We start from the raw sequence: 27,677 nt of genomic DNA, 5'->3' as shown, positions 1-27,677 counted from the left end.
GCCTTGCGATTCGGGGCAGACAAAGCTGCTGTGGCTGGAGCTCCCGAAAAGTCGGTCGCCAGCCAGGGACCTACGAGTTCCCGATTTTACAGATCACAGGGACCGTGGCCGAAGCCTTTGAAGCCTCTGAAAGTAGTCGCAGCTGCAATCGCAAACCACCACTTAGTCTGGTACACAACTAAAAATAAACTATTACATACATCTAACATTAACAATAAGACAAAGAAGGAAGAGAAACAGAAAGGCTGCAGGCGAGTTGCAGCCACAGACGCAGCGCCACCACTTTGTATTGGTATACAATTTTTTTGATGACTTTCCTTTGCAGTACCTAATGGGCCTGTCCCATTTAGGCGACATTTTAGGCAACTATAGGAGACTGTGCAGTTACCAAATGGTCGGCACATGTTCGCGGGTGGTTGCCGGGGAGTCGCCTTCATGGTCGTGAATTGTTCCTGCATTCTGGGAACTAGTCACGGCCTCATTCTGGTCCTCACAAATTTTTCAACGTGTTGAAAAATTAGCGGCGACCAGAATGAGGTCGCCATGGAGCGTAGTGAGAATTCTCTGGCCGTAGGTGGGTTGCCAGGAGATCCTAGTGGGCCGCTAGGAAGTCGTAGGTTCTTGTAGGTTGTAGCCGGTGCTGACCAGTGAATTTCATTGGCTCATTGGAAAAAAACCCAAAACAGTACTTTTTAGAACCAAGGATAACCGACCGGTAATGTTAATGTCCACCGAGCTTCACAGCCGTGTATCTCTGGCTTCTTAAAAGTTGTCTCCACTCCTTCTCCACACCCTGTCTCCCCGTACTCTCCCCTTCTCCTCCCTTCTCTCCCCCCTCCCCCCTCTTTTAAAGGACGTAAGTGACCCTTCCATACACTGTGCTTTCACCATCTTAATTATAGCGTCTTAATTTCCTGTTCATCGTGGTGTGTGTCAGTATCACATTGGCTTTGCACCGTGTGAATTTCACTCAGACAGCGCTCCCCCCGCTTGCCCTGTCCCCCGCCCGCATAACGGGCTGGTGAAGGAAGCGATGTGTGTATGTGTGTGTGTATGTGTTCCACTCTGACAGTCACCGTTCCAGTTGCTGGGTTTTCTGCAACCGGCTACGACTTGACAGGCGCCAGCAGTCACCTGAAAAATCGCCTAAGTGTGACAGGCCCATTAGAATGCTCTACTATGTTAAAACTGGTTAACTTCAGCTTAGGAAATCAACTTTGAGTGTGCTTGGGAAACATCCACTTCACGGGTAATGCAGCCTTTAAAAATGAGTTACCTTCTACACCTATTCTCATCTGGAAAAAGGGCTAAAAAATCATTGATGTTTTTCCTACTTGTCTAAAGCACAGGGTGAATGCAGTTGAAAGCCCAATTACTGTTAACAGTGTAAAGAGTCAATCAGCACTGCTGCAGAAGAGCGTGCAATTTAATAAAATACAAATTGAGAACCAAATCATTCTTCCAGGTCAATGAAGCTTAAATTGTCCTACACTTGATGGTTTCATTTTAAATTAGAAATTAAATGTTCTAGAGAGAGAAAGATATTTGTAATATGTTTCCTGGTGTCATTCTGTACTGTATTTATTAATCTTTTGTGCAATGTCTAGTTAGTAAAGGTTGTTTCTTTTTCTAGCCATGCGAACAGTGCGCTACACTCAGACATTCTTGTAATGCCAACATCACCTGCCTCAACTACATTGGTATCAGTACCCCTCAGTTAATCCATAATATGACCAAGGGTTTTTGTAAAATAACATACATGAGTGTTCTTCCATGTACTGACTGAAATGCTGACATCGAAACTTATGTCGATCTTTTCCAGTAATTAAACCCAATTTTAATATCCATATATCCTCTACAAGGCTGTCTTTAAATCTTGGGCATCATAACAATTAATCTCCATTTTAATCTTTAGCGTACAAGGATCACAATTCTTTGTAGGGTTCTGTGGATGGCTACCAATATTGCTTCCTTGCATTCAGAATTAGAAATGTTCCTTGGCCATCTCTATTAGTTGGCCTTTTAGGCAAAGATTGCCATTATTCTTCATCTGTTGTGTTCCTTTGTGGACTGTTAATAATGCTGCAATTTTAATATCAAAAATATGAGAAGCTGGCAGTAGAACACAAAAACAATAATGTACTTCTTTGCTACATTTTGGATAATGGTTTATCTCCCTGGGCAGAAACAAATCTTTCACACACTCGCGCATGCTGCAATATGTTTCTCTTTCTCTGCTGCTCATTTTTAGCATCATATTTCTTAAAAATGTCATTTAATTGCTCATCAAGCATGCCTATAATACAGTATAATTTCTGAATGAGTGGGCTTATGCTCTCTCACTTGTTTTACACGATACTTTGTTGGAGTATTACAGGGGAAATTGTTTGAGTATCTTAAACAAAGAAAAATCCTGCACATACTGGAAATAGCATCGGTGATTGAAGCATTTGTATAGAAACAATACTGATTGGAAAATACTGGTTGAGTGATTGTGTTGCAATACCTGCATTAAATGATTCCTCGTATTATTTTCCTACATGACTACCTTAGCACCAGCATTATTTTCAGTGGCCCTTTCATCTTGTAGCACACTCACATTAGTTTTCTGAATATATTTGGATTAATTTGAGGGGGAAGACATCATTGTTGCTGTTGTTCTAATTTTGAGGAACACTTTCAGTTCCCTGCTCCTGTGCCAGAGATGCAGTTCATATCCTAGCAGATTGAATCAGTGCCTGATGTCACAATAAACTGATGTGCATAGCCTCCAAAGTTGCATTCACATTGATTGCCTGAATGGTACTTATCTTAGATAGAAAGCAAGTGCTTTCTAAGAATTGTTCTTTCTTCTTAACAACAGAACAGGATAGGAGCCTACATTGTGATTAGCTGAAACCCTGAATAAAAAGAAAAATGATTTTTGTTTTGATGTGTTTCTTTTGTACGTAGATTTGTATCAGAACCTTCAATTTTCAATAATATGATTTATTTTCTTGGCATTTGTTATCTAATGCTTCTGCAACAAGAAATATATCTTTCTGCTTTGTAGTTCAGGCACATCTTTGCTGCCGTTTGAGATGCGCATCTGGGTCATAGGAATTATTGATCATAATTACATGGAAAGAACAACTCCCATCGGATCATTTTAAAGGCTGGATTGAGTCCAAGTCACTGCACTTCTAGCTGAGTTAATGCCGATATAAATCCCTATTCTCATCAAGATGACTGTTTCAAGATAGTGGAAGAGATCAGTCATTGCATATCTCACAATTCCATTACAGAAAGCCACATTACAAAATTAACATTGAACAATTTATTGATATTTTATGGTTTCTGTGAGACCTCGTACTTAGTTGTTTAATAACGTATTCTTATACCATTTGAAGCATTATAAAAATGATGCTCTAATCAGAAACATTTGTATTAAGATATTCCTTCCAATCACATAGGAAGCACCCCATTCTCTTTGTACCTTTTAATATTTCAACACATTCATTAGATTCATTCTGGAACTAAAAGCCAACAGCTGGCAGCAGAAAAGAAAGAGGGATAAGATTTAAAATGACTTCTTTTGAGAAAACAAAGCTCCCTTGGGCAACAAAGATTGAGCCATTGTAGGTATCTTTCCAAGTCAAGCTGAGTTATCCCACATTTAGTTTCATGCATCAATAGTGATTGTTTTATAGCCCATACTCGAGGCTGTAAACTGTAAGCTGCATATCGATTGTTAATTTTTTCCAGATCATTGTTGAACATTATGTAACTACTAAACCCTTTTATTTTCACACAAAGCATATCAATGCAATTAGTGAGAGTTAGCAACTTTTTTTAATGCATTCAAAGAAAATGGTATATTTACTACTTTCACTTTCTCGTTAAACTGGAATGAGCTCGAACAATTGCACAACTGTGAAACCAGTTCCCTTAATAGACAGTTAGAAAGATCAACAGCAGTCTCGATGCATATGTCTAGTTGCGGAGTGTACAAATTGGAGCATAAGGAAAGGATAGAAAGCATTGCTCCCCTGGTATAAGGAAATGGTGAATTGCCTTCAGTGGGGGTGAACATTAACCAAATCATCCCACAGATATCAAGGGCAATCACTCATGAGGTCAATGAGATCTCGGGAGGGTTTCACATTTGGTAAGAGTGTGCGTAAGGATTCCAACTTTAGGGAAAGTGTCAAGTTGGGAATGTAAATTGCTCGTCTCAATTATATTTGATTGCCCAATTAATGTAAGAATAATAATATCATGGAGAGTTAAATCTTGCAACCACAAAATGGAAGCAGCTCCTACTGAGTAAAAGGTTTAACAACGAGCTTGTGCTGTATCTGATTTATGGTTTAGGAAGGTCAGATCCTTGGCAAATTAACAGATAAGGAAACGGTTTCTCAGATGAGCAGACAGCTATGGGAACATCAGTTCCTTTCATCAGTGAGAATTAAATGTTATTACAGCAAACGGATAGGTCTGATGGGAAAACATGCTTTTCATTTATTATTTAGTTACTGCAATTTTAACAGAAGTATAAGGTAATTACATTGTACCATTGGAATTGATAAGCACAGAAGAATCTGGTGCCTTTGAGAGGGATCAAGAAGGGCTCGATTCGAATCTCTGACTGATCCCACAGGAAATGGATTTGACCTGGCCGGGATACTTTAATAGGCCTTGATCCCTTAAACGTTACTGATTCAAGTGTCCACTACTCATAGATAGTGTGGGCGTTTATCTATTTCAGCATTGATGATCATTGCTTTAATACTAGAAAATTACATATGATATAAACTTGACCTAATAATGATCCAATGTTGAAAGTGCCAATCACAATGCCTAAGAAGTTCAGAGGAAAATCTTCTCTTTCTCTTAGACAGTAAATCGGGGTCAAAAATATATTTCTTCCTTTCTGATTTTGTAGGGTATGAAATGGCTAATGAGCCCCATGAGGGAACTGCATATTCTTCCATAGATATGGCAGGGTACAGATGAAGGGGGGAGTGGGTAGGTTGCTTGTGAATAGTGTGCTCCTTCAATAGCTTAACAGGGCTTCTGTGTCAATATTTGCCGTGAGGTTCTCATTACCATCCAAAAGCTTCTTCTTCATTTAAAGTGACCATGGGACAGAAGTTCACAGGAGCCAGCATTGCACTTCTTCAAGGAAGCTTCAAGCACATCCTTGAATCTTTTTCTCTGCTGACTTAGTAACATCCTCCCATGGCGGAGAAGCCAGAATTGTATTGTTGACTGATAACTAGGTTGTTTAAAAAAGATAGCAATTTAATTGGTTTTCCAGGAACCTTTTGCTTCCTATTGTATTTCCCATGTGAAGCCATAGTCATGGACATGGTATGCTAAATGCATAATAAGTATAACGGCATTGTGGTAACTTATATTTTGCGTTAAATTGTGCCAGCAGTAAATTCTAATACACATGACTTTCATTATAGTTTCTGTCTATAATTGTAGGTTGGACCACCATGAATATTCTTCAAAGTTATTAATATTGGCTTGAAAAGTAACAGAAACATTAGCACCGGAGAAAAATTCTCACCTGAAATACAGTTGGAAATAATCTTGCAAATGTAATTATGTTTAGTTATTCAGCTTTCTAACTCAGTAATTGCAATAATGCATCCCCATGCACACTGGTTAAACATTGTAGTGTTTTAAATATTATAAAATACGGTCAATTAAATTGCCCCAATATTTGCCCTTTTCTGAGTAAATGTCTCACCTCTCAGCTTATCCTTATTTTTTTAAAGTATGTATTAATCCAATAGATTTTCCATGAACCTTTTCCCTGCTACAATAGCCCTCATGTGTATCTCTAATCCTCAATATGTTATTCTGAATACTTTATCATCTGAATGGACACTGTGATAATTTTTGATTTTTAGCACTAACAATAGACCCTAATACCATTGGCTTTCACTGCAGTCTTTTTGCATTACACAGTTACTCCACAAACTCATTTAAGTTTGTGTTGAAACATAATGTTAAAACAGTGTAAACTAAGATGTTTAAGGTGGTTGAAAAAGTTGTTCTATTCATTCTATTCATTCTATTCATATTTCTGTTTCTTCAATGCTTTTCATTGCCGACTTTTTCACATAATATCTCAAGGTTCATGGAAAGAACATCATCCATGCTTACATTTTTAATATTTTGATTCCTGCCCTATCTGACATGTGCTAATCTTGTTTTCTACCATCCTCAAACACATGTGGATTGAATGTTTGTAGTGATCATATATTAGAAATCTTTCTGACATGTAAATTAGTTATTATATTTCAAATCTACAATGGCAGTAAAGGCTTTTGGGACATTCTGAAGTAGTGAAAGGCGCTTTAGAAATTTAATTTGGTTTGATCTTTATTTACTGACATGTTTTTGTTTGCATTGAATCTTGGTGAAATTCCAAGGATTAGTACCTTCTCTGTTGTGGCATTAGAATGAGAAGACCAATGGATAATTGTGTTTAAAAATGAAAACAAAAATGAAATAAATTTGTCAGAATTGTCTAAAAGTGCTGAATTGCTGATTTTGAATTATTAGTCATTAAACAGCCAGGTCTCATTAGAAAATAAACTGTTGACTGAGAGTGATTTACATGTTCTCGTAGCAATCTAGCTTTTGCTGTGGCATGTACAGTATGTGAAAGTGTGCGTGATGTGCTTAATAATTCTTTGGTTGTGAGCGCACACTCCACTGCCCCATCCCCACCTCTTTCTCAAGCTGATGTGCCTCTGTTCCAGTGTCCTGTGATGAGGAACTGTTTCAATTTTTGAACTATTACTAATAACATATTTATGTTCCACAGTCCCTTCATCATTAATGAATACATGGGTATAAGAAATGAAAGTTTCATGAAGTTAGCAGCGGTTGGAACCTGGATGGGAGATTTTGTCACTGCCTGGATGGTAAGAATAACCTTTCTTATATTGTACAACTATGTGATTCAATTCGCCATGTTATAGCAAATGTGTCATAATGTAGACAGAAACATTACCTGCCTACTTCTATGGACACCAACATATTTCTTTCAGCATATTTAGTGATGACTATCTTACCAAGCTTCAGAAGCAGGATAAAATATTTGAATGTTCATCATTCTTTACATTTGCTGAATATGCGACATGCTTTTATGTTCATATAAATTGAGATGGAATAATAAACCCCCCATTAGTAAAAATGTATCACATCTATCACATGAAGAAAGCATGACAAGAACAATTTTATTACTCCATACAAATGTTGCTCCAACTAAAGGTCTTATTCACATACTGCACGTAGTAGAAATTCTGACTGCAAGAGAATACATTAGTCTTGACGGTAATGGTTTTCATTTTATCACCATCACCAAAATTATTGCTTTTTCCCAGCAACTTAAATTCATGGCAGAAAGATGCTATCCAAAAGAACTGCATTTTCTATTAGCAAAATTATTTGCCCTATTGCGCTCAATAGATGGATTTTCCAGCTAGGTTGTATCTATTGATTTTTCGTATATTATATTGACTGCTGATGAAAATGTGAGATGCTATCATATAATTGTGTCCCTGCTTGGGGCACAGAATATCATGTTGTCAAGTTAAGGCTTTTCTGCTAAAACTCTTGTGTTAATTTTATTTATGGGTCAAGATCCAACAAGATACTGAATTTGCACTTTGCTTCAAACAATAAATTTAGTGCATGAGCAAACCATATATTTTCAAGAAAGGATTTTCCTATTGGAGTTCAAATCTGATCAATTTTGTGCATTTGTCAAATTTATCTCATTGTAGACGATCAAAGTGTTATGATCGATTTTTAATGCAAAATCTCATGTCATCCATGGGGTTCAGATCTCCTGTCACATTGAGAGTTGAGTATCGAGGACTGTGACTTACAGTGCCCTCCATAATGTTTGGGACAAAGACCCATCATTTATTTATTTGCCTCTGTACTCCACAATTGAGATTTGTAATAGAAACAATCACGTTAAAGTGCACATTGTCAAATTTTAATAAAGGCCATTTTTATACATTTTGGTTTCACCATGCAGAAATTACAGCAGTGTTTATACATGGTCCCCCCATTTCAGGGCACCATAATGTTCGGGAGACAGCAATGTCATGTAAATGAAAGTAGTCAGGTTTAGTATTTTGTTGCATATCCAGACTGCTTGAGTCCGTGATTCATGGGCATCACCAGTTGCTGGGTGTCTTCTCTGGTGAAACTCTGCCAGGCCTGTATTGCAGCCATCTTTAGCTTATGCTTGTTTTGGGGGCTAGTCCACTTCAGTTTTCTCTTCAGCACATAAAATATCTGCTCAATTGGGTTCAGATCGGGTGATTGACTTGGCCACTCAAGAATGAATTTTTTTAGCTTTGATAAACTCCATTGTTGCTTTAGCAGTATATTTGGGATCATTGTCTTGCTGTAGAATGAACCACCGGCCAATGTGTGTCGAGGCATTTGTTTGAACTTGAGCAGATAGGATGTGTATACACTGCAGAATTCATTATGCTACTACCATCAGCAGTTGTATCATCAATGAAGAGAAGTGAGCCAGTTCCTTCAGCCATGCATGCCCAGGCCATAACACCCCCACCACCGTGTTTCACAGATGAGGTAGTATGCTTTGGATCTTGGGCAGTTCCTTCTCTCCTCCATACTTTGCTCTTGCCATCACTCTGATATAAGTTAATCTTCATCTCATCTGTCCACAAGACCTTTTTCCAGAACTGTGGTTGCTCTTTTAAGTACTTCTTGGCAAACTGTAACCTGGCCATCCTATGTTTGTGGATAACCAGTGGTTTGCATCTTGCAGTGTAGCCTCTGTATTTCTGTTCATGAAGTCTTCTGTGGACAGTGGTCATTGACAAATCTACACCTGACTCGTGAAGAGTGTTTCTGATCTGTCAGACGGGTATTAGGGGATTTTTCTTTATTATCGCGAGAATTCTTCTGTCATCAGCTGTGGAGGTCTTCCTTGGCCTGCCTGTCCCTTTGCGATTAGTAAGCTTCTTCTTCTTGCTAATGAAACAGAAACCAAAGAAATAGTTAGATCTCAAGCTGGGTGTTGAGCAGCCAGTCAATCTCTGCCAGACCCTGAGCTCCATTTAGTGGGTGGTAGAGCGGGCACCCAGAGATGACATGGTTGGCTGTCTGTTGTTCTGCTCCGCATTCACAAGCTGGGCTCTGGCAGAGTCCCCATCGCCACATGCTGGCATTGAAATGCCCAACTCCAGTACGAAGTTTGTTGAGCTTCACCCATGCTCCTCTGGGGAGGTCAGACCCTGGACAGCTTTTATTAGCAATGTTACAAAAAATTTAGATTTTAAAAAACAAGTCTTTAATTTATCCCATCAGATAAAGCATAAAAAGAAGTTTAATTTGACACCTAATTCACTTTCATATCTTCAGTATTAAAAAAGTTATGGCCATTTTCATACTCGGAAATTAGCATCTTGTTCCCTATTGCTTTTTCATTGACTTAACACAAAAGCTGTGATCGAGAACAGTCTAAAGCCCATAACTTTCTTAAAAATTAAGAGCTGAAAGAAATTTTCAGTTATTATTGATTGAAGCATTCTGAAACAAATATGAAACAATCTTACTTAGATGACTTGAAATTAAGCATATAATTAGTTAGTTACCTAATTGTAGATAATTACAAAATTCAATTACTAGATCAAAACATCTATCCATTTCTTAAAAATAGATTAACATTTTTAAATAGCCTAAGTGTCCAAATAACATTCACACAAGAATTCACAATATAACATCATATAATATATAAAACTCTCGCCCAAAATTCCGAAACGGAACTCCGTCCGGCTGTCACATTTCTTCCATTGATTCCCTGCAACTCCGAAACTGGACGCAGAATCGCCGACATCTTTTCCATTTCGGTAGAGATTTCACTTTTCTTTCTAAGTATCCGCTCCTCATTACATTCCGTCGTGTTTAAGTACACGTTTTTAATCAAATCCTTCCCCCCCCCCCCCAATATTTCAAAACTAAACTGGCTTCACACCCACAGAACCTTCACCAGCCCCAGCCCCTGCTGAACGTTCCATCGTGTGATGTCACAATGCCCAATCTTCACATATGTCCAATCGGAATGGATCCATTTACATATGCCTATGCAGGAGCCCAAGCCAATGGTGAACGTTCCATCGTGTGATGTCACAATGCCCGAAGCTCAAAGACATCGTTGCCATAGAGAGGGAGTACAGAGAAGGTTCACCAGGCTGATTCCTGTTATGTCAGAACTTTCATATGAAGAAAGACTGGATAGACTCGCCTTGTAATCGCTAGATTTTAGAAGATTGAGGGGGTATCTTATAGAGACGTTTAAAATTCTTAAGGGGTTGGACAGGCTAGATGCAGGAAGATTGTTCCGGATGTTGGGGAAGACCAGAACAAGGGGTCAAAGTTTAAGGATAAGGGGGAACGCTGAATCGCCGACATCTTTTCCATTTTGGTAGAGATTTCTCTTTTCTTTCTAAGTATCCGTTCCTCATTACATTTCGACGTGTTTAAGTGTACGTTTTTAATCAAATCCTAACCCCCCCCCCCCCCCAATATTTCAAAACTAAACTGGCTTCACACCCACAGAACCTTCACCAGCACCAGCCCCTGCTGAGCGTTCCATCGTGTGATGTCACAATGCCCAATCTTCACATATGTCCAATCGGAATGGATTCATTTACATATGCCTATGCAGGAGCCCCAGCCAATGGTGAACGTTCCATCGTGTGATGTCACAATGCCCAGTGCTCATAGACATCGTTGCCATAGTGACAGTACAGAGAGTCAGATGTGGGCCGAGGAGCCTTCAAGACAACATGAGATGTTCCCATATTGTGTGAAAATATTTACGTCATTCACCCCTGAACCTCGATAAGAACACCACCTGCACATCTTAATTAAATTAGAGAAAAACGGAAAAGAGGTCGGGCATTTACACTTTTAAGGCTCTGTGTGTGTCGAAGCTTCGTGTGTGTGATGCCGCACCGCTAACCCCCCCACCACCCCCCCCCACGCGTTGCCGAGACGGACCCGACTTCGACGACTTCAAGATACGATATTTTAAGACGGCAGGGACCCGACTTCGACGACCAAATCTCCCCTGGGGGCTACAGGTAGGGAACGGTCTTTATGCACTTTTCCAACTCTGTGTGTGGGGGTGGTTAGTGTGTGTGAGGCGCCCGCCCCCCACCCCCCCCCCCCCAGTGGGGGCGACGGGTAGGGAACGGCGGCGTTGGGGGATCAGACCCAACGGGTTTGCCATTGGTCGTCGTGTTTAAGTGCACGTTTTTAATCAAATCCTAACCCACCCCCCCCCCCCCAATATTTCACAACTAAACTGGCTTCTCACCCATAGAAGCAGCACCAGCCCCAGCCCCTGGTGAACGTTCCATCGTGTGATGTCACAATGCCCAATGTTCAAATACATCGTTGACATAGAGGGAGTACAGAGAAGGTTCACCAGACTGATTCCTGGGATGTCAGGACTTTCATATGACGAAAGACTGGATAGACTCGGCTTGTACATGCTAGAATTTAAAAGATTGAGGAGGTATCTTATAGAAACTTACAAAATTCTTAAGGGGTTGGACAGGCTAGATGCAGGAAGATTGTTCCAGATGTTGGGGAAGTCCAGAACAAGGGGTCACAGTTTAAGGATAAGGGGTAAATCTTTTAGGACCGAGATGAGAAAAACATTTTTAACACAGAGAGTGGTGAATCTCTGGAATTCACTGGCACAGAAGGTAGTTGAGGCCTGTTCATTGGCTGTATTTAAGAGGGAGTTAGATGTGGTCCTTGTGGCTAAAGGGATCAGGGGGTATGGAGAGAAGGCAGGTACAGGATACTGAGTTGGATGATCAGCCACGATCATATTGAATGGTGGTGCAGGCTCGAAGGGCCGAATGGCCTACTCCTGCACTTAATTTCAATGGTTCTATGTTTCCCTCTCCGAAACCCCTCTCCCACCCATCCCTCTCTCCCCCACCCCCCCTTCCCTCTCTACGCCACCCCCTTCCTCCTACCCCTCTGTCCCTCTTCCATCACTCCCCCTACCCCTCTCCACCTCCCTCTCCACTCTTTCCCCTCTCTCCCCCACCCCTCTCCCCCTCCCTCCCTCCTTCCCTACCTCCCCATCCTCCCCCTCCACCATATCTATCTCCCCATCCCCCTCTCTCACCCCCTACCCCGCTCTCCTTTCCCTCCCAAATCTGTCCCATTTCCTCCACCTCCTCTCCCCTCCCTCCCCTCTTCACATCCCCCCTCCCTCCCCCCACCTGTGTGTTTGGGGGTTGGTTAATATGAGTTTGATGCCGCAGCCCCCCCTCCCCCCCCCCCCCCCTGCAAAACGCCGTTGGGGAAACAGACCCAACGGGTCTGCACTTGGTCTAGTAATATTTAAATCTCATTGTCATGGGTTTGTAGGCCAAATGGAAGGAATTTAATGTTTAACTAGACTAAGACTAAGTCAATGCCAAAAATTAAAATTAATGAAGAAAACTGATGTCACTGAAGCATCAGCTGCTTAAGGTTGTCATGGAGAATAGTGTCTTTGACGTCACAGAAGACCAGACGAATATTTTCGGTGTTAATGGCGGTGGTGAAGTGATGGTATAGTGGTTTGTGTTGCTGGTCTCGACGTTTAGTGAACTTAGTCTAGTTTAGTGAACTCGACTGATGTTCACACGGGAGGGCTGGTCCCCCGACGCAATATTCCACCTCTCCACCAATTCCAATATTGGTGGCCAGTGGGGGGGCTTTCTGGAGTGCTGGTATGGGTTCTTGGGGTGGCAGCTCAGTCCCTCAAGCCTGATCTGCTGGCAGCTCACTCACGGCTGGTGGGCTGGCAGTTGACTCATGACTATTCCTTGAAATTCCATTTCAAGCAGGGTGCAAGGCCACCGAATTCAAGTGCAGTTTCCAACCATTTCAAGCCGGGTGCAAGGCCACCAAATTCAAGTGCAGTTTCATACCACTTTCAGCAGGGTTCAAGGCCACCAAATTCAGTGCAGTTTCATACCACTTCAAGCAGGATGCAAGGCCGCCAAATTCAAGTGCAGTTTCATTCCACTTCAAGCAGGGTGCAAGGCCACCAAATTCAAATGCAGCTTCATACCATTTCATGCAGGGTGAAACCACCATAAAACCACACAAAACACCAAACACACAGTTCAGTAGACATTCAGTGTGTTCAGTTGATTCACAGCTCGGACAGAGTGATACCTCTCCCTCCCCCATCATGCAGAGACTGAGCCACACCCACACTTCCAGGTTTTATAACCCTTCCCCCTCCCACCGGAAAAGGTGTGGCTTACAGGGCGTGATTGACAGGAGAGAGATTCTCAACATTTTTTAAACACTAATAACACTTATTTTTCATTGATGGGAAGAATTCTCTGCACCTGCTCAGCGGAGGGGGGACTGAGTAAGATGGCCAAAGCGTTTTATCTAAAATCAATATACGGTGCAAACAGGAAGTAAGTGCATTTGCAGTAGTGCCTTTCAACTTCAACTTCAAGCCAAAGCTCCCGAGCCACCATTTGCAGTAAGTAGTGCCTTTCAACTTCAAGCCAAAACACCCAAGCCACCATTTGCAGTAAGTAGTGCCTTTCAACTTCAAGCCAAAGCTCGCAAGCCACCATTTTCCGTAAGTAGTGCCTTTCAACTTTAAACCAAATCTCCCAAGCCACCATTTGCAGTAAGTAGTGCCTTTCAACTTCAAGTAAAGCACCCAGACAACCATTTGCAGGCAGTGCCTTTTTACTTAAAACAAACCATATTTTCATTTTCAAACCACATTAAGGGTGTGTCACAGTTATGTAGACATTTGTTCAGTGTTATTCAGAGCTCAGAGAGACGTGACCCTTGGCTTCTTCCATCTTGCAGAGACTGAGTGAGGCGCCCCACTTCCTGGTTTTATAGTTCCTCCCCCTCCCTCCAGCAAGTGCAGCAGAGAGAATGGTGATTTTTTTAAACTTCAAGCCAAAGCTCGCAAGCCACCATTTTCAGTAAGTTGTGCCTTTCAACTTTAAACCAAAGCTCCCAAGCCACCATTTGCAGTAAGTAGTGCCTTTCAACTTCAAGCCAAAGCACTCAAGCCACCATTTGCAGTAAGTAGTGCCTTTCAACTTCAAGCCAAAGCACCCAAGCCACCATTTGCAGTAAGTAGTGCCTTTCAACCTCAAGCCAAAGCACCCAAGCCACCATTTGCAGTAAGTTGTGCCTTTCAGCTTCAAGCCAAAGCACCCAAGCCACCATTTGCAGTAAGTAGTGCCTTTCAACTTCAAGCCAAAGCACCCAAGCCACCATTTGGAGTAAGTAGTGCCTTTCAACTTCAAGCCAAAGCTCCCAAACAACCATTTGCAGGCAGTGCCTTTTTACTTCAAACAAACCATATTTTCATTTTCAAACCACATTAAGGGTACTCACAGTTGTGTAGACATTTGTTCAGTGTTATTCAGAGCTCAGAGAGACGTGACCCTTGGCTTCATCCAGCTTGCAGAGACTGAGTGAGGCACACCACTTCCTGGCTTTATAGTCCCTCCCCCTCCCTCCAGCAGGAGCAGCGGAGAGAATGGTGAATTTTTAAAAAACATTAATATATCTCTGATTTGTCATCGATGGGAAAAATCCTGTGCACCCGTAAGGCGGAGGGGGGCTCTGAGCAAGGTGGCCAAAAATGACGGCCGTAGGTGGCGGCGTTCTGACGGAAATCGCAGCACAGTGGGCCAAAAGCGGTCAAGATCAGAGTTTTAGTAATATAGATACCTGTAAATTAATGGCCATTTAAATCAGCTTGCGAGTGGGTTTTTTCTGGAACGCGATCAATTGGAACGTTGCGGTTGCGGTGATTTTAGTCCCACATATCTGCAGCAAAAACACTGCCGATTCTTCGGGGGGAAAAATCACCGTTTCGCAACTTAAAATGTGAATTAAATGCAACTTAAGAAACACTTTTATACATAAAAATAAACTACTTTCTTTTACCTGTCCCCTACGTAAAATCCGGCCCCGTTGTCGGCGTTGACGGCTTCAGAAGCTGATTTTTAAATCACTCCAGCGATTAACTTGTCGGGCGAATTAAAAAAAAAAAACACACAGAACGGCAGTCGGAACGATTCTTTAGCAAAATCTTGCACTCCACAAAATATAATCCAGGACCAGGTCAGAAAAAAAATGCGTATTAACCCCGCCCCCCGCTTAAATGCGCCAAAATCGCGCACACGGCCAGTGGCAGAATTGCAGCGCCGCTGAAGGTAAGTATTGTAACATACCTACTTTTATCTGGTGAAGAGATGTAGCTGTGTAATGGAGATTAGGTTGCCTTCCACTCCTGTGACCACCTGGTGGCTATCCAGTGTGCTTTTGTCTCAGTTGGCTGGATAGATGCTAGGCATTGATTTCCGTGGGGAGCAAAGGGGTGATGGGACTTCAGTAGGGGTGGCCTCTGCTCTCTGCTGATAGCCTGATGGAGGAGGTGATCTGGGTCCATGGCACAATGAGATAGTGCCTGAGTAAGCTGACCAATGCTCTCTTTCTTCTTAATGATTTTTCCAAACAGTTGATTTTGTTAAGCCTTAGGTTTGGCAGATGTCTCTAACAGGTGTATTCTTGTTTCTCACTCATAATGGCCTCTGACTTTCATTGACACAACTTTGGTCCTCATGTTGATAAACAGCAATCAAAGTTTCCAAATGTGATGGAAAGGCTGGAGGAAAGACTCGGTGCTGAGAACTCCCTTGTACCTGCAATAAGCACGCAAATAAACACACCTGAGCAATTACAAACACCCGTGAAGCAATGTGTCCCAAACATTATGGTGCACTGAAATGGGTGGACTATGTATAAACACAGTTGTAATTTCTACATGGTGAAAACAAAATGGATAAAAAATGGCCTTTATTGAAATCTGACAATGTGCACTTTAACCACAGGTGATTTTTTTCTATTACAAATCTCAAATTGTGGAGTACAAAGTCAAATAAATAAATGATGGGTCTTCGTCCGAAATATTATGGAGGGAGGGCACTGAATGCCTTTAATGTTAGAGAAATTTCCTTAATATAATGTTTGAAAAGATGTTTCCAATAATGGAAGAATTTAGAACCAGATGGACAGTCTCTGAATAAAAGGACATATCTGACACCGCTCACAGCACCAAAGACACAGGTTTCATCCTGACTACAGGTGCTGTCTGCGTGGAGTTTGTACGTTCTCCCTGTGACCTGCATGAGTTTTCTCCGGGTGCTCCCACACTGCAAAGACGTACAGGTTTGCAGATTAATTGGCTTAGTATAAATGTAAAATTTCCCTAATGTGCGTAGGATAGTGTTATTGTGCGTGGATCGATGGTCAGCGCGGACTCGGTGGGCCGAAGGGCCTGTTTCCGAACTGTATTTCCAAACTAAACTAAACCTTCAGAATATGAGATGAGGAGGAGTTTCTTGAACCAATTGGTGGTGAATCTGTGGATTTCATTACCACAGCTGGCTGTGAAGGCCAAGTCATTGTTTTTTTAAAATAAAAGCTGAGATTTATAGATTCTTAATTATTAAGGGTGTTAAAGATTAAAGGGAGGGCAAAAGAATGGGGCTGAGAGGGGAATTAGACCAGCCAAGATTGAATGGCCTAATTCTACTCCTATGTCTTATATGTACATTGTGAAATGTGTCTATGCTAAAGTTATGTCGAACTGCAGTCACAGTGAGAGAATGGCAATATATTGTCTGACCTTGCACAATTCTGGATCTTGTCAAAGCCATCTTGTGAACTTTGCAATGTACTGTCAATGGGAAAAATAATGTCTTTGATGCATGAACACAAAAAAAATACTGAATATACTGCTTTTATTTGGATCTATAGAAAGCACTTTTACTAAAGGGAGTCAAAATTGAAAATGAATAGCATTAATTTAAATTATAATTTGTATGTTAAATTGATGTATCCTGGTTGTTACATAAACATAATGTTGGAGACATTCAGAGGTTCATATTGCCAGCACCTGTACAAAGGGGGCCTTTGTCAATGACTAGCGGTGGTAACATAAAGCATTAGTTATCTTAGCATTAAATTCAGTACAAGCAGCCGTCCAGGCTCAGCTCAGGCATAGTGTCAGTCATCAAGGTTGAATTTCTTTACTCATGTGTTTGATACTTTGTAGGGAATGGCAAGTGACCTTCACTGTAAATCTGTGAAACTGCGGATAGTGGAATTTGCTAATTATAAGAGCAGACCCACGAGGCGATTCTTTTATTTGTTTGCTCCGCACACCAATGTACCACTGGGTGGCGCCGCACGATGGCAGCCTCGCCAACAGTCTGTCTCGCCCTTTTCTTCTTTTGTTGTTTTTAGCTTGTCGTTAAAGGTATGTTTTAGTGTATCTTTTGTTTTGTATTAAGTGGGGTGTGGGGGAAACTTTTTTTCATCTCTTTCCTCGAAGGAGATGCGGCTTTTTCTGTATCGTATCTCCGTCCGCACGGCGGCCGAACATCACGGAGCTGACGTTCGCTTTGCTGGGGATCGACTTTTGGGAGCTCCAACCATGGGAGCCTGTGGACTTAACATCATGGAGCTTGCGATCTCTTTGTCAGGGATCGACTTCGGGAGCTCCAATTGCAGGAGCTTCAACCGCCCCGATCACGGGATTTACGATCGCCCCGACTGCGGATGGTTCGACTGCCCGACTGTGGGCGAAAAGGAGGGAAGAAGATAATACGTTATTGCCTTCCATCCCAGTGCACTGTGGTGGAGGTTTATGTTGATTTTTTATGTAGTTGTGTGTCTTTCTGCTTTTTTGGTATTACTGTATGGCAAATCAAATTCCTTGCATGCTCTTACATACTTGGCTAATAAATTCTTCGTATCTTGTATGTAGAGTTCAAGACATTGGGAAACAAAATTGAGGAGCAGCCTAGTTGGGTATGTTTTCAAGATCTATCTGTGAGCCAATTTGTCTGTTGGCCCCCATTGCCAGAAGGTTTGGAATATCTCACAGCATGGATTGAATATTATAAACCTAATTAACCTTAACTGTTATATAAAAAAATAGAGAACTTTACATTGTTGCCCCATCATTTAATCAAATAATCTAAGAATCTAGAAAAATTCATTTCATTGGTTTATTTCTCCCATTTTGTGAGTTTAAATAAATTCATAGCTATTTGGAATTATTTCAGTAATTGGGAAAATCACTGTTATTTCAAGATGTAACAATTTTGTTCAAATCAAATAATTGGTTAAAGCTGCAGAACTTTCAAAAAACGTATTTTGTTTCAATGCAGACATTGCTAATTCAGATATAACAGTGCTGCAATATCACAATTCATTCCAAATCACATTTCAAGATTAGTGACATGCATCACATTTTCATTAATTTTTACACTCATTGTATGATTTAACATTTGGTAATGGATCCCTTTTTTGATTTTGAGTGATTGTGGTTGGTAACAAGCTTTGTAAAATTGATTAATTACAGATGAAAGGTTCTAAGATGAAATCACAGCAATCCCATCTTTAGAAAAAAACAGCTGTATACATAGAATATATATGCTTTTTAACTGGTATCTAGTTGTTGGTTTAGATCAGATAATTGCACAGTTACAAGGTTGCGAGATCAACCCAGACTCAAAGACCTGAACATGTAACATAAACATCATACTTGGGGAATGCAGTTTTATTAAGAGTACTGTGTTTTTTTCGGATGAAACCCTACTCTCATGCCCAGGCAGTCTGTTTCAATAAGATAACATATCAGTTATTTGTCTGAAGAAAAGGGAATCTACCAGAAGCAGAATTTGCAGAATCCCGAGAGTTGGCTTGAGTCATTCAACACTTAAATTTTAATAATAAAGAGTGTCTTATAATGATTAAAATATTTAATAAAATTACAATTGAAACAGAAATATTAGCCAAGATGATATTACCAGGATTAATTCAACAGAATTAAAGATTAGGCTGGATTACAGGGCATTGCAGGATAGTGATTAAATTGTTGAGTCATTATACAGAGAATTGATTTATTGAGCTGGAGATAGGATCTGGAAGCAGCTGGCAAACTTAAATTAGGTGGTTAAATATATCTACGAAAAATAGATAATATCTATAGTGGCCACGGAAGTGGTAGATTGCTATAAAAAGCAGACTGAATCACTCAGAGAATTAATTCTGCTGTCCTCACCTGGTGCCCTCAGTTGAGGGGGCAATTGGGACAAGAAATGCTTCCATTAGGCTCTATAGAAAAAAATCATGAATAAAATAGTTTAATATTTATTTATAGGTAAGGTAAGTTTTAATCTTAAAATGTTCAATTTGCCGTCAGTTCCACCTCTTTAATCTTTCCACATTTTCTCTGTGTTTTGTTGTTAGATTCATGTATGCTCTCATTTTCTTCAAATGGGAATGTTATGGAGCTGTTTTGGGTTTGCACCTCATTGTAGCAGTGGCATAGATTATAAACAGTCTAGCTGCATCCCTTAAAAGCTATAACAAATCAAAGAAAGATACCCCTAGAGTCTGCGAGAGCGGCGGCGGAAGATGACTCACAGGTGGATTACCCGGCTACACACCACGGAATGGAAAAGACTACAAGTAGGATCAGCGCATCAATGAAGGACAGCGGCTCAGTGATAGAGGGAAATAAGCTTAAAGGTCTGTTCTTGTGGTTGGCAGAAAGTAACAATAGCAAAGGACCTCAGAATAAATCAAGGAAAGAAGATGTGCTTGTTAGAGGGCGTGCAGGGAAATTGCGTTGAACAGTACTTCTTGAGAAGTCAATCGAGTCAAGTCCAGCGCCGGGTAGAAAACCACAGTTTGCAGGACATCATGACCCCCTGTTACTGTTGTGGAGCGAACAAGCACTGTTGAGAGGGATGAAGGTGGTGGTGAGGTTAATCTGCCAGTCAGGGAGAAGACCGGTGGACTGAAACGTAGAGTTAAATGGCCTAGGGCAAGTGAAAGGAAGGAATGGGAAACTGTTAATATAAATTTGGTAAAGGTGTTAGAGAGTCTAAAAGAGACAGTGGAAACCAAGTTAGATAAAATGGGAGAGATTATTTATCAATATGGTGCGGACAGGTTAATAATAATAATATATTTTATTGTCATTGCACATAAGCGCAACGAGATTTGGTTTGCAGCTTCCATCCGATGTCATAACATAAATAACTAATAAAATTTAAATTTAGATACCCCGAGAACATGGATTGTAAAAAGAACAGTAAAATAGTCAAAACAGTTCAAACAGACTAAAGTGCAGACGTGTCTTTGCGACGTGACCATCCGAGGGAGACAGTCCAGGGGGGATGGGGGGCACTCAGCAGGGCCGGTTCAGAGCCGCTATAGCTCTGGGAATGAAGCTGTTCCTGAGTCTGGAGGTTCGGGCGTAGAAGGCCTTGTAACGTCTGCCGGAGGGAAGTAGTTCGAACAGTCCATTACAAGGGTGTGAGGAGTCTTTATGGATGCTGACGGCCTTCCTGAGGCACCGTGTGTGGTAGATGCCCTCCAAGGCTGGTAGCTGTGTCCCAATAATCTTCTGCGCTCTGTGGACGACGCGCTGTTATTGAGAAAAAAAGGTGCAGGCTCTACAGGTATTTAAATCTGAACAAGAGAGAGAAATCAAGAGATTAGTGAAGGGGAGGAGACAGTTGAGAAAGCAGTGGAGAAAGGCTACAGTTGATGAGAGAGAGGGAATCAATGTTTTGCAAGAAGAGTTAATAAATCGGTTAGCAATATTAAGGAGGGCAGAACACCTTTGGAAGAAGAGAAAGAAGAAGGAGTGAGTCAGGTCAGCATTTTATAAGGATCCATATAAATTTGTTAAAAGAATGTTTAGTCAGGTAAAAAGTGGAAAGCTCAAAGGTTCAAAGGAAGGGGAATATTAAAAAAGGATGTGTTCAGAGGTGGCAACATTGAGGCATATTTTGTCAGGATGTAGAACTAGTCTTTCTCGGGGTTGCTATACATGGCAGCATAACCAGGTCTTCAAGTGCATAGCTGCAGCAATTGAGAGAAGGAGAGCACAAGTGAATTCATTGGGCATCAGGACTTAGAGTGTAGCAATTCATTTTGCCGGGAGGGAGAGAAAGGTAGAGGAGGGAAGTTTGCAGACAGACATGTGTCAGGTCAGTTACAGGGAGCCAATGATTGGGAGATGCTGGTAGATTTGGGAGGAAGGTTTGCTATTCCGCAGGAAATAATTTGTACTAGTTTGAGGCCTGATATAGTGTTATGGCCAGTTAGTCAGTGGATAGTGGGTTTTACAGAGCTGACTGTGCCTTGGGAGAGCTTAGTGGATGAGGCTTATGAAAGGAAACAGCTTAGATATGTAGAGTTGGCAGCAGAAGTTGAGCAGCGAGGATGGTGAAACATAGAAACATAGAAATTAGGTGCAGGAGTAGGCCATTCGGCCCTTCGAGCCTGCACCGCCACTCAATATGATCATGGCTGATCATCCAACTCAGTATCCCGTACCTGCCTTCTCTCCATACCCTCTGATCCCCTTAGCCACAAGGGCCACATCTAACTCCCTCTTAAATATAGCCAATGAACTGGCCTTGACTACCCTCTGTGGCAGGGAGTTCCAGAGATTCACCACTCTCTGTGTGAAAAAAGTTCTTCTCATCTCGGTTTTAAAGGATTTCCCCCTTATCCTTAAGCTGTGACCCCTTGTCCTGGACTTCCCCAACATCGGGAGCAATCTTCCTGCATCTAGCCTGTCCAACCCCTTAAGAATTTTGTAAGTTTCTATAAGATCCTCTCTCAATCTCCTAAATTCTAGAGAGTATAAACCAGGTCTATCCAGTCTTTCTTCATAAGACAGTCCTGACATCCCAGGAATCAGTCTGGTGAACCTTCTCTGCACTCCCTCTATGGCAATAATGTCCTTCCTCAGATTTGGAGACCAAAACTGTACGCAATACTCCAGGTGTGGTCTCACCAAGACCCTGTACAACTGCAGTAGAACCTCCCTGCTCCTGTACTCAAATCCTTTTGCTATGAAAGCTAAGAGTACTTCCAGTAGAGGCGGGTTGTGGAGGTTTCATAGCGAGATTGACCACTTTGTTATTTGGAGAGCGAGGAATTTGTGGACAGATTTTGCGTCAGGCCGTAAAGCAGATGTCAGAGCCAGCAGAGCAAGGCAGTCTGTGGATTTGGTTTAGAGGAAATAATGTCAGTTGAGGGCAGAAAGGGAGGGGGGGGGGGGGGGGGGGGGGGGTTGATCTGGGACACCAGAACCAATTGTTGGCCTTTTCCAGGTGTTGTGGGCCTAGCTCAATGATGCACCAGTGAAGAAAGGTGCCCACTTGATAACTCCAATGATATACACGCATCTACAGGATTAGATTTTTTTTAAAGAGCTAATTAATATGTAGGTAGTTGTTTTTTGCATGCAGAGCTATTAATTGCAAGTTGGTATATTTAGTTAGATAGTTAGATAATACTTTGGGTTTGGGCTTGGTTTTCTAAATTGAGCGCTTATCCTAGAATTATAGCACCAGTACTTTGGGTTTTAATTGTAATGTGGTTGGGTTGTGAGCAATTGTTTGTTTCATACTGCAATTGTCTTACTCCCAATATGGGATTTTGCTCTTTCTGCATTGATTCTCTTGCAGCAGATCTGACGCTCTGTCGCCACGAGCCTTCATTATTAATGTATTTTGTTAATTGACTTTAATTGCCGATCAGTTAGGATTTCTCACAAAAGCAAATGCACCATGCAGATTCTTTTCTCGTCTCACTGACTTTCAACCTTTCTCTACAAGACGCTGAGCAGATATTCTTTACAATTAAGACAGGGTTGAGCAAAATTGACGTTTGAGAAGGAGCACAGAATTAATAAACTATATTATAATTACTATACGAATGGATGATTTAGCTATACTTATTTAGATAGGGCCACCCAGGGAGAAAATAAAAACAGGTAAAGAGATAATGGCGACTAAAAATTGCTGGAAATTGAACAAATAATATTAAAAAATCTAAATATAAAAAATAAGGAAAAAGGTTAATTTGCCTAAGAAATGTCGTGGGCCATTCGACACCTCTAACTTATTCTATCATTCAACTAAATCAAAGCTTATGTACATTGCCTATTACTGCCTATTTCCTTCGCTCCATAGATGCTGCTACACCCGCTGAGTTTCTCCAGCATTTTTGTGTACCTTATGTATATTCTAAATTTGACCAAGTTGATGACGAAAACCTGGATTTAAAACTGTACATTGAGTTAGCATTGCCGTTTTTTTATTGGAGGGTTTCATGTTTGTGCATGTGAGCTGTTTCCTAATTTCACTTCTAAGTATAATTTTAATGTTATTTCACCTTGTCATAGTCTCCTCTCCCAGTGGCAGAGTTCCTATCTGCTCTCTCAATTTGAAAATGTTAAACACTTGAGTATTCAATTTCAAGCCTCGATCAGTTAACCTATCCTCAATTTAAAATCTGGAGCCCTATTACCAAGTGCAATGCAGAGATCACACCAGGTGCAGTCTAATCATTGCTTTGTGCAACTGGAGCAAATCCTACCCTTCTTTTGAAGATATAAGTAAAACAGTGAAATTGCTGAAGATCTGAAATAAAAATAGAAAATGCTGGAGGTACTTAATAGATCAGGCAGTGCCTGCACAGAAAACAGTTGATGTTTCAGAACTGACCCCCAGAGAGTCTGCTGGATGGAAACACAAACATTCAATTCACCTTTGTGTTTCTTTGGGCTGACCCTAATACTTCAGCAATATGTGTACGATGACTCTTAAATCCCTGTGGACGTCCTCTGTCGCCTCCTTTTCACCATTTAGATAAATGTCGAGCTGGACCTAACTATTCTGTTGTATTACAAATAAATCATCTCACATGTAGCTGTGTTAAAATCTATTTTAATTTAGTTTAGTTTATTGTCACGTGTACTGAGGTACAGTGTAAAGCTTTTTTTTGTGTGCTAACCTGTTAGCGGAGAGACAATACATGATTACAATTGAACCATTCACAAGGTACACATACATGATAAGGGAATAATTAATGTTTTGTGCGAGATAAAGCCAGTAAAGTCCGATCAAAGATAGTCCAAGAGTCTCCGGGTGCTAGGAGTCAGAGAATGGAAAAATCTGAGAGGAGATTAAGAAGATCATAGTTAAAGTAAGAAATGTTGCTGCAGGAGTAGAGATTTGTGGAGCGGTTGTAAGATGTGATTGGGGATCTGCTTCTGTGGCGTGGGTTAGAAGCCATCTTCGCCATCCACAAATTTCCACATACATCTAACATTGTTAAACATTACCTTATGTTCCTGCCTGTACTAATTGCATATGGTTATACTATTACCAAATGCACTACATTATTTATATTACATTGATAAATAAGTGAAAACTTGCAACCTAGAACAGATCCTTCTTGGACACTCTTCGGCACACAATGTCTGTGCCGAATATGAGTGCCCAATTAAACTAATTTCCTCTGCCTGTATATGATCCATATCCCTCCATTCCCTGCATATCCATGTGTCTATCTAAAGGCCTTTTAAATGCAACTTTCATAAATGTCTCCACCACTACCCCTAACGACACGTTACAGGCATCCACCACTCTCTGTTAGAAATACTTGTCCTTTCAACTTTCCCCCTCTCACCTTAAAGCTATGCCTTCTAATCTTTGACATTTCCACTCTGGGGGATAAAGGTTCCGACTGTCTACCCTATCTATGCCTCACATAATTGTATACTTCTATCATGTATTTCCTTCGCTTCCAATACTCCAGAAAAAATATATGAAGGGTACAAAGTTGTAAATTGAAAAAGCCTTTCCATTGGTTTCAATGTAAACATTCTGGCTGTATTCTAAAGTTCAAGAATTTCAGTCAAAGGAACCTAAATGCGCAAAAATATATCAGCATGGACATCTGCAATAATGAAATAGAATTTTATTAACGATTAATTCATGAATTAAGACAATAAAAAACATGCATAATGAACTCTTTTAAGGTACTCATCAGTCGAAAGATGTAAGATGCTGAAGGGTGATAACAGGTTGGTCCCATTGTCATGTGGGAGAATCTAAGTGCTCAACTTTATGAATGATTCTTTATTATCTAGAAGTCTTAGAGCTTTACATATCCATGCAATAAACAGTGGGCCTCCAAAATCTAATGAGGTTTTGGTTGTGACAGGTGAATTAACTGACACATTCGTTAACAAATTTGATAACTAATTTCATCTCATTCCATCCATTGTATTTTGGTAGTAGATGATTACTTTTCATATGTTACCTGTGGCATTTAAGGTGACAATTTAAAGTATTGTCTTTATGCTCCTCTTTCTAGAAATATATTAAATTCCTTTTTAATGTGGGTGACACAAACCAAATTCTACTTCATAAGGAAGCAATTACTGTTGGTGCAATCTGTCACGTCTTGTTTCTGGATAAAAGGTCTTTCTGGAGCTCCAATGTGCATTTTTCATTTAAATATGGTGTATGAATAAATATTAACAAGCAAAAATGTGATTTATACAAATGCCATTATAATCCACAGGTCAAACTACCTATATCTGAAAGGAGATAACAAGGTATCAATCTAAAATTAATAAGTAGCATGCCAGAAAATTAATATCTCATTTTGATCACTACCTAATAATCACCTTAATAAATATAATTGGGATTATTTTGGTTCTGCTATATGGATCTTTGTGAATCTTTTGTCCTTTTATGTCTGTCAGTCTTCGCTCTATATAGACCTCAAATGAGAAAATGAAATTGCTACTTGACAAATTACAAAATGGGCAATGAAGCTGCTTTAATACATAACATGTACAGTGACTCATTTTGTATTTATTTTTTGTTAGATGTAGGGTGACAGAAAAATTGGTAGATTCTTTACTAATTCAGGAAAACGTGAGCCTGACCCAGTCTATCCAATGAAGTAGGGGTTCTTGGATACAATAACAGTAAACTGATGTTGTGGGGTGGGAGATTGCAACCTTCATGTGGTCTGCCCTGTTTCAACGAATGCAATCAACCTGGCGTGCACAATCAAATAAGATCAAATAGAACAAGTTGTCCTACAACTTTAATCTGTGCACACCATACGCAAGGCGAAGAACTGATGATGTATTGCTTCTGTCTTTGTTTACACATTATAAAGTGAGATATTCAAGATGTTTTTGTTTTATTAATTCTTGGTGTATAGGCATTATTAGCATGGCCAGTGATTATTTTCCACCCACATAATTCAATATCTTATGATTTTGAAAATACTTATCTGTAAAATGGCCAATACATTCAGTGCTCTCAGTTGGTCTTGTTTGATCAACCATTCATGACATGGCAGCTTATGTTACTGATGTAATGAAAAAGGGATTGTAGTCCGATCCAGGGCCGGCCTTAAGCCGATTGGACCGATTGCTCCCAATTGGGCCCCGCGAGTAAGGGGGCCCGCGCCAGAGTAATCTACTCTCGGCTCGGGTAGATCTACCCCTGGTGGAGGGGGGAGAGAGGGGCAGAGAGGGTGGAGGGGGAAGAAAGGGGTAGACAGGGAAGGGGGTGTGAGGGGGAATGGAGAAGGAGGAGAGGGGGAGGTGGGTCGTTCCCTCACAGTCCTGGGGCAGCGCTCCCGCCCCTCCAGTCGTCGTGCTTCACGCACACAGCCCCGGCTCCACCCCTCTCTTTCCCCGGGGAGACACGGTGAACAATACACGGAGGGCCAGGCCGGGGGTTGAAGCAACGTTTACAAACATCGGCCTCAGCTGAAACCCGCCCGCCCGGACCCCGGCATTCGCTCCCACCACCGGCCCTCTCCTTCCCTTCTTCCCTCCCTCCCTTCTCTCCTTCCCTCCCTCCTTCCTCTCTCTTTTCTCTTCTCTCATTTGCTCCATCCCTTCTTTCTCACCTTCCCTCACTCCTTTCTCAACTTCCCTCCCTCCCTTCTTTCCTCCCTCCCTCCCTCCCTCCCATCTCTCCTTCCCTCCCACACACACATCACGCACAGACAACTAACGCACACACATCACGCACAGACAACTAACACACACACAACTAAATTAGGATGGGGTAGAAGCCCAAAGGGTAGGATGGGGCTGAATCCCAAAATTTAATGCCTGGACTGGTTTTTCACCAATGGTTATTGGTTTTCCAGGATCTATTTAATTAGATTATTTTTTTCTCATTTCACAGTCACGAAAACAAGTGGTATTGTAACTATGTACTTTTCAAAGGTGATCTACACATTTTGTTTGTTACTTGTACACACTTACATGTATGCAATTTTATATTAAAATGTAGCTTAGATCTGTTTGGTCCATTAAGTCGCTTGCACTTTTTAAGCGCACATTTTGATTACTTTCCATTCTACCATAGAGATATAAAGTCTATAATAGACTTTAATTATATTTCTATGAATCTACAGACCTTAGCTGGGAACCTGGGGCTCACCAACATTGTTCCCAATTGGGCCCCGCAGCTCCTAAGGCCGGCCCTGGTCCGATCAGGTGCTGCCAGTAAAGTACAAGCTTCTGAAATGAAAGAAAGACTTAGACCTAACTGCTCACCCTTGCTCTTGGAATGGACATCAAAGGGAAAACATTTGAGTGTTACTCCTCATACAAAGCAAAAAGGTTGTGGATGACACTTGGGCACAGAGAGTAAGATCAATCAGCCCCTTGTATCAGGAACAGG

General features: G+C 41.1%; 1 protein-coding gene across 4 annotated transcripts in view; it reads left to right on the top strand.

Moving 5' to 3' along the window:
* The window catches only part of tmem117 (transmembrane protein 117), a 276,064-nt gene that overhangs the window by 130,419 nt on the left and 117,968 nt on the right, over window positions 1-27,677 (top strand). For all 4 annotated transcript variants that reach the window (XM_033038139.1, XM_033038141.1, XM_033038140.1 and 1 more), the window contains exon 4: window positions 6,827-6,926. In XM_033038139.1, the coding sequence (XP_032894030.1) occupies window positions 6,827-6,926 (100 nt within the window). The remainder of the gene's footprint in view (window positions 1-6,826; window positions 6,927-27,677) is intronic.

Source organism: Amblyraja radiata, chromosome 19 (genome assembly GCF_010909765.2).
Source record: "Amblyraja radiata isolate CabotCenter1 chromosome 19, sAmbRad1.1.pri, whole genome shotgun sequence".
Taxonomy (NCBI): Eukaryota; Metazoa; Chordata; class Chondrichthyes; order Rajiformes; family Rajidae; genus Amblyraja; species Amblyraja radiata.
This window is presented reverse-complemented; position numbering and strand designations above follow the sequence as displayed.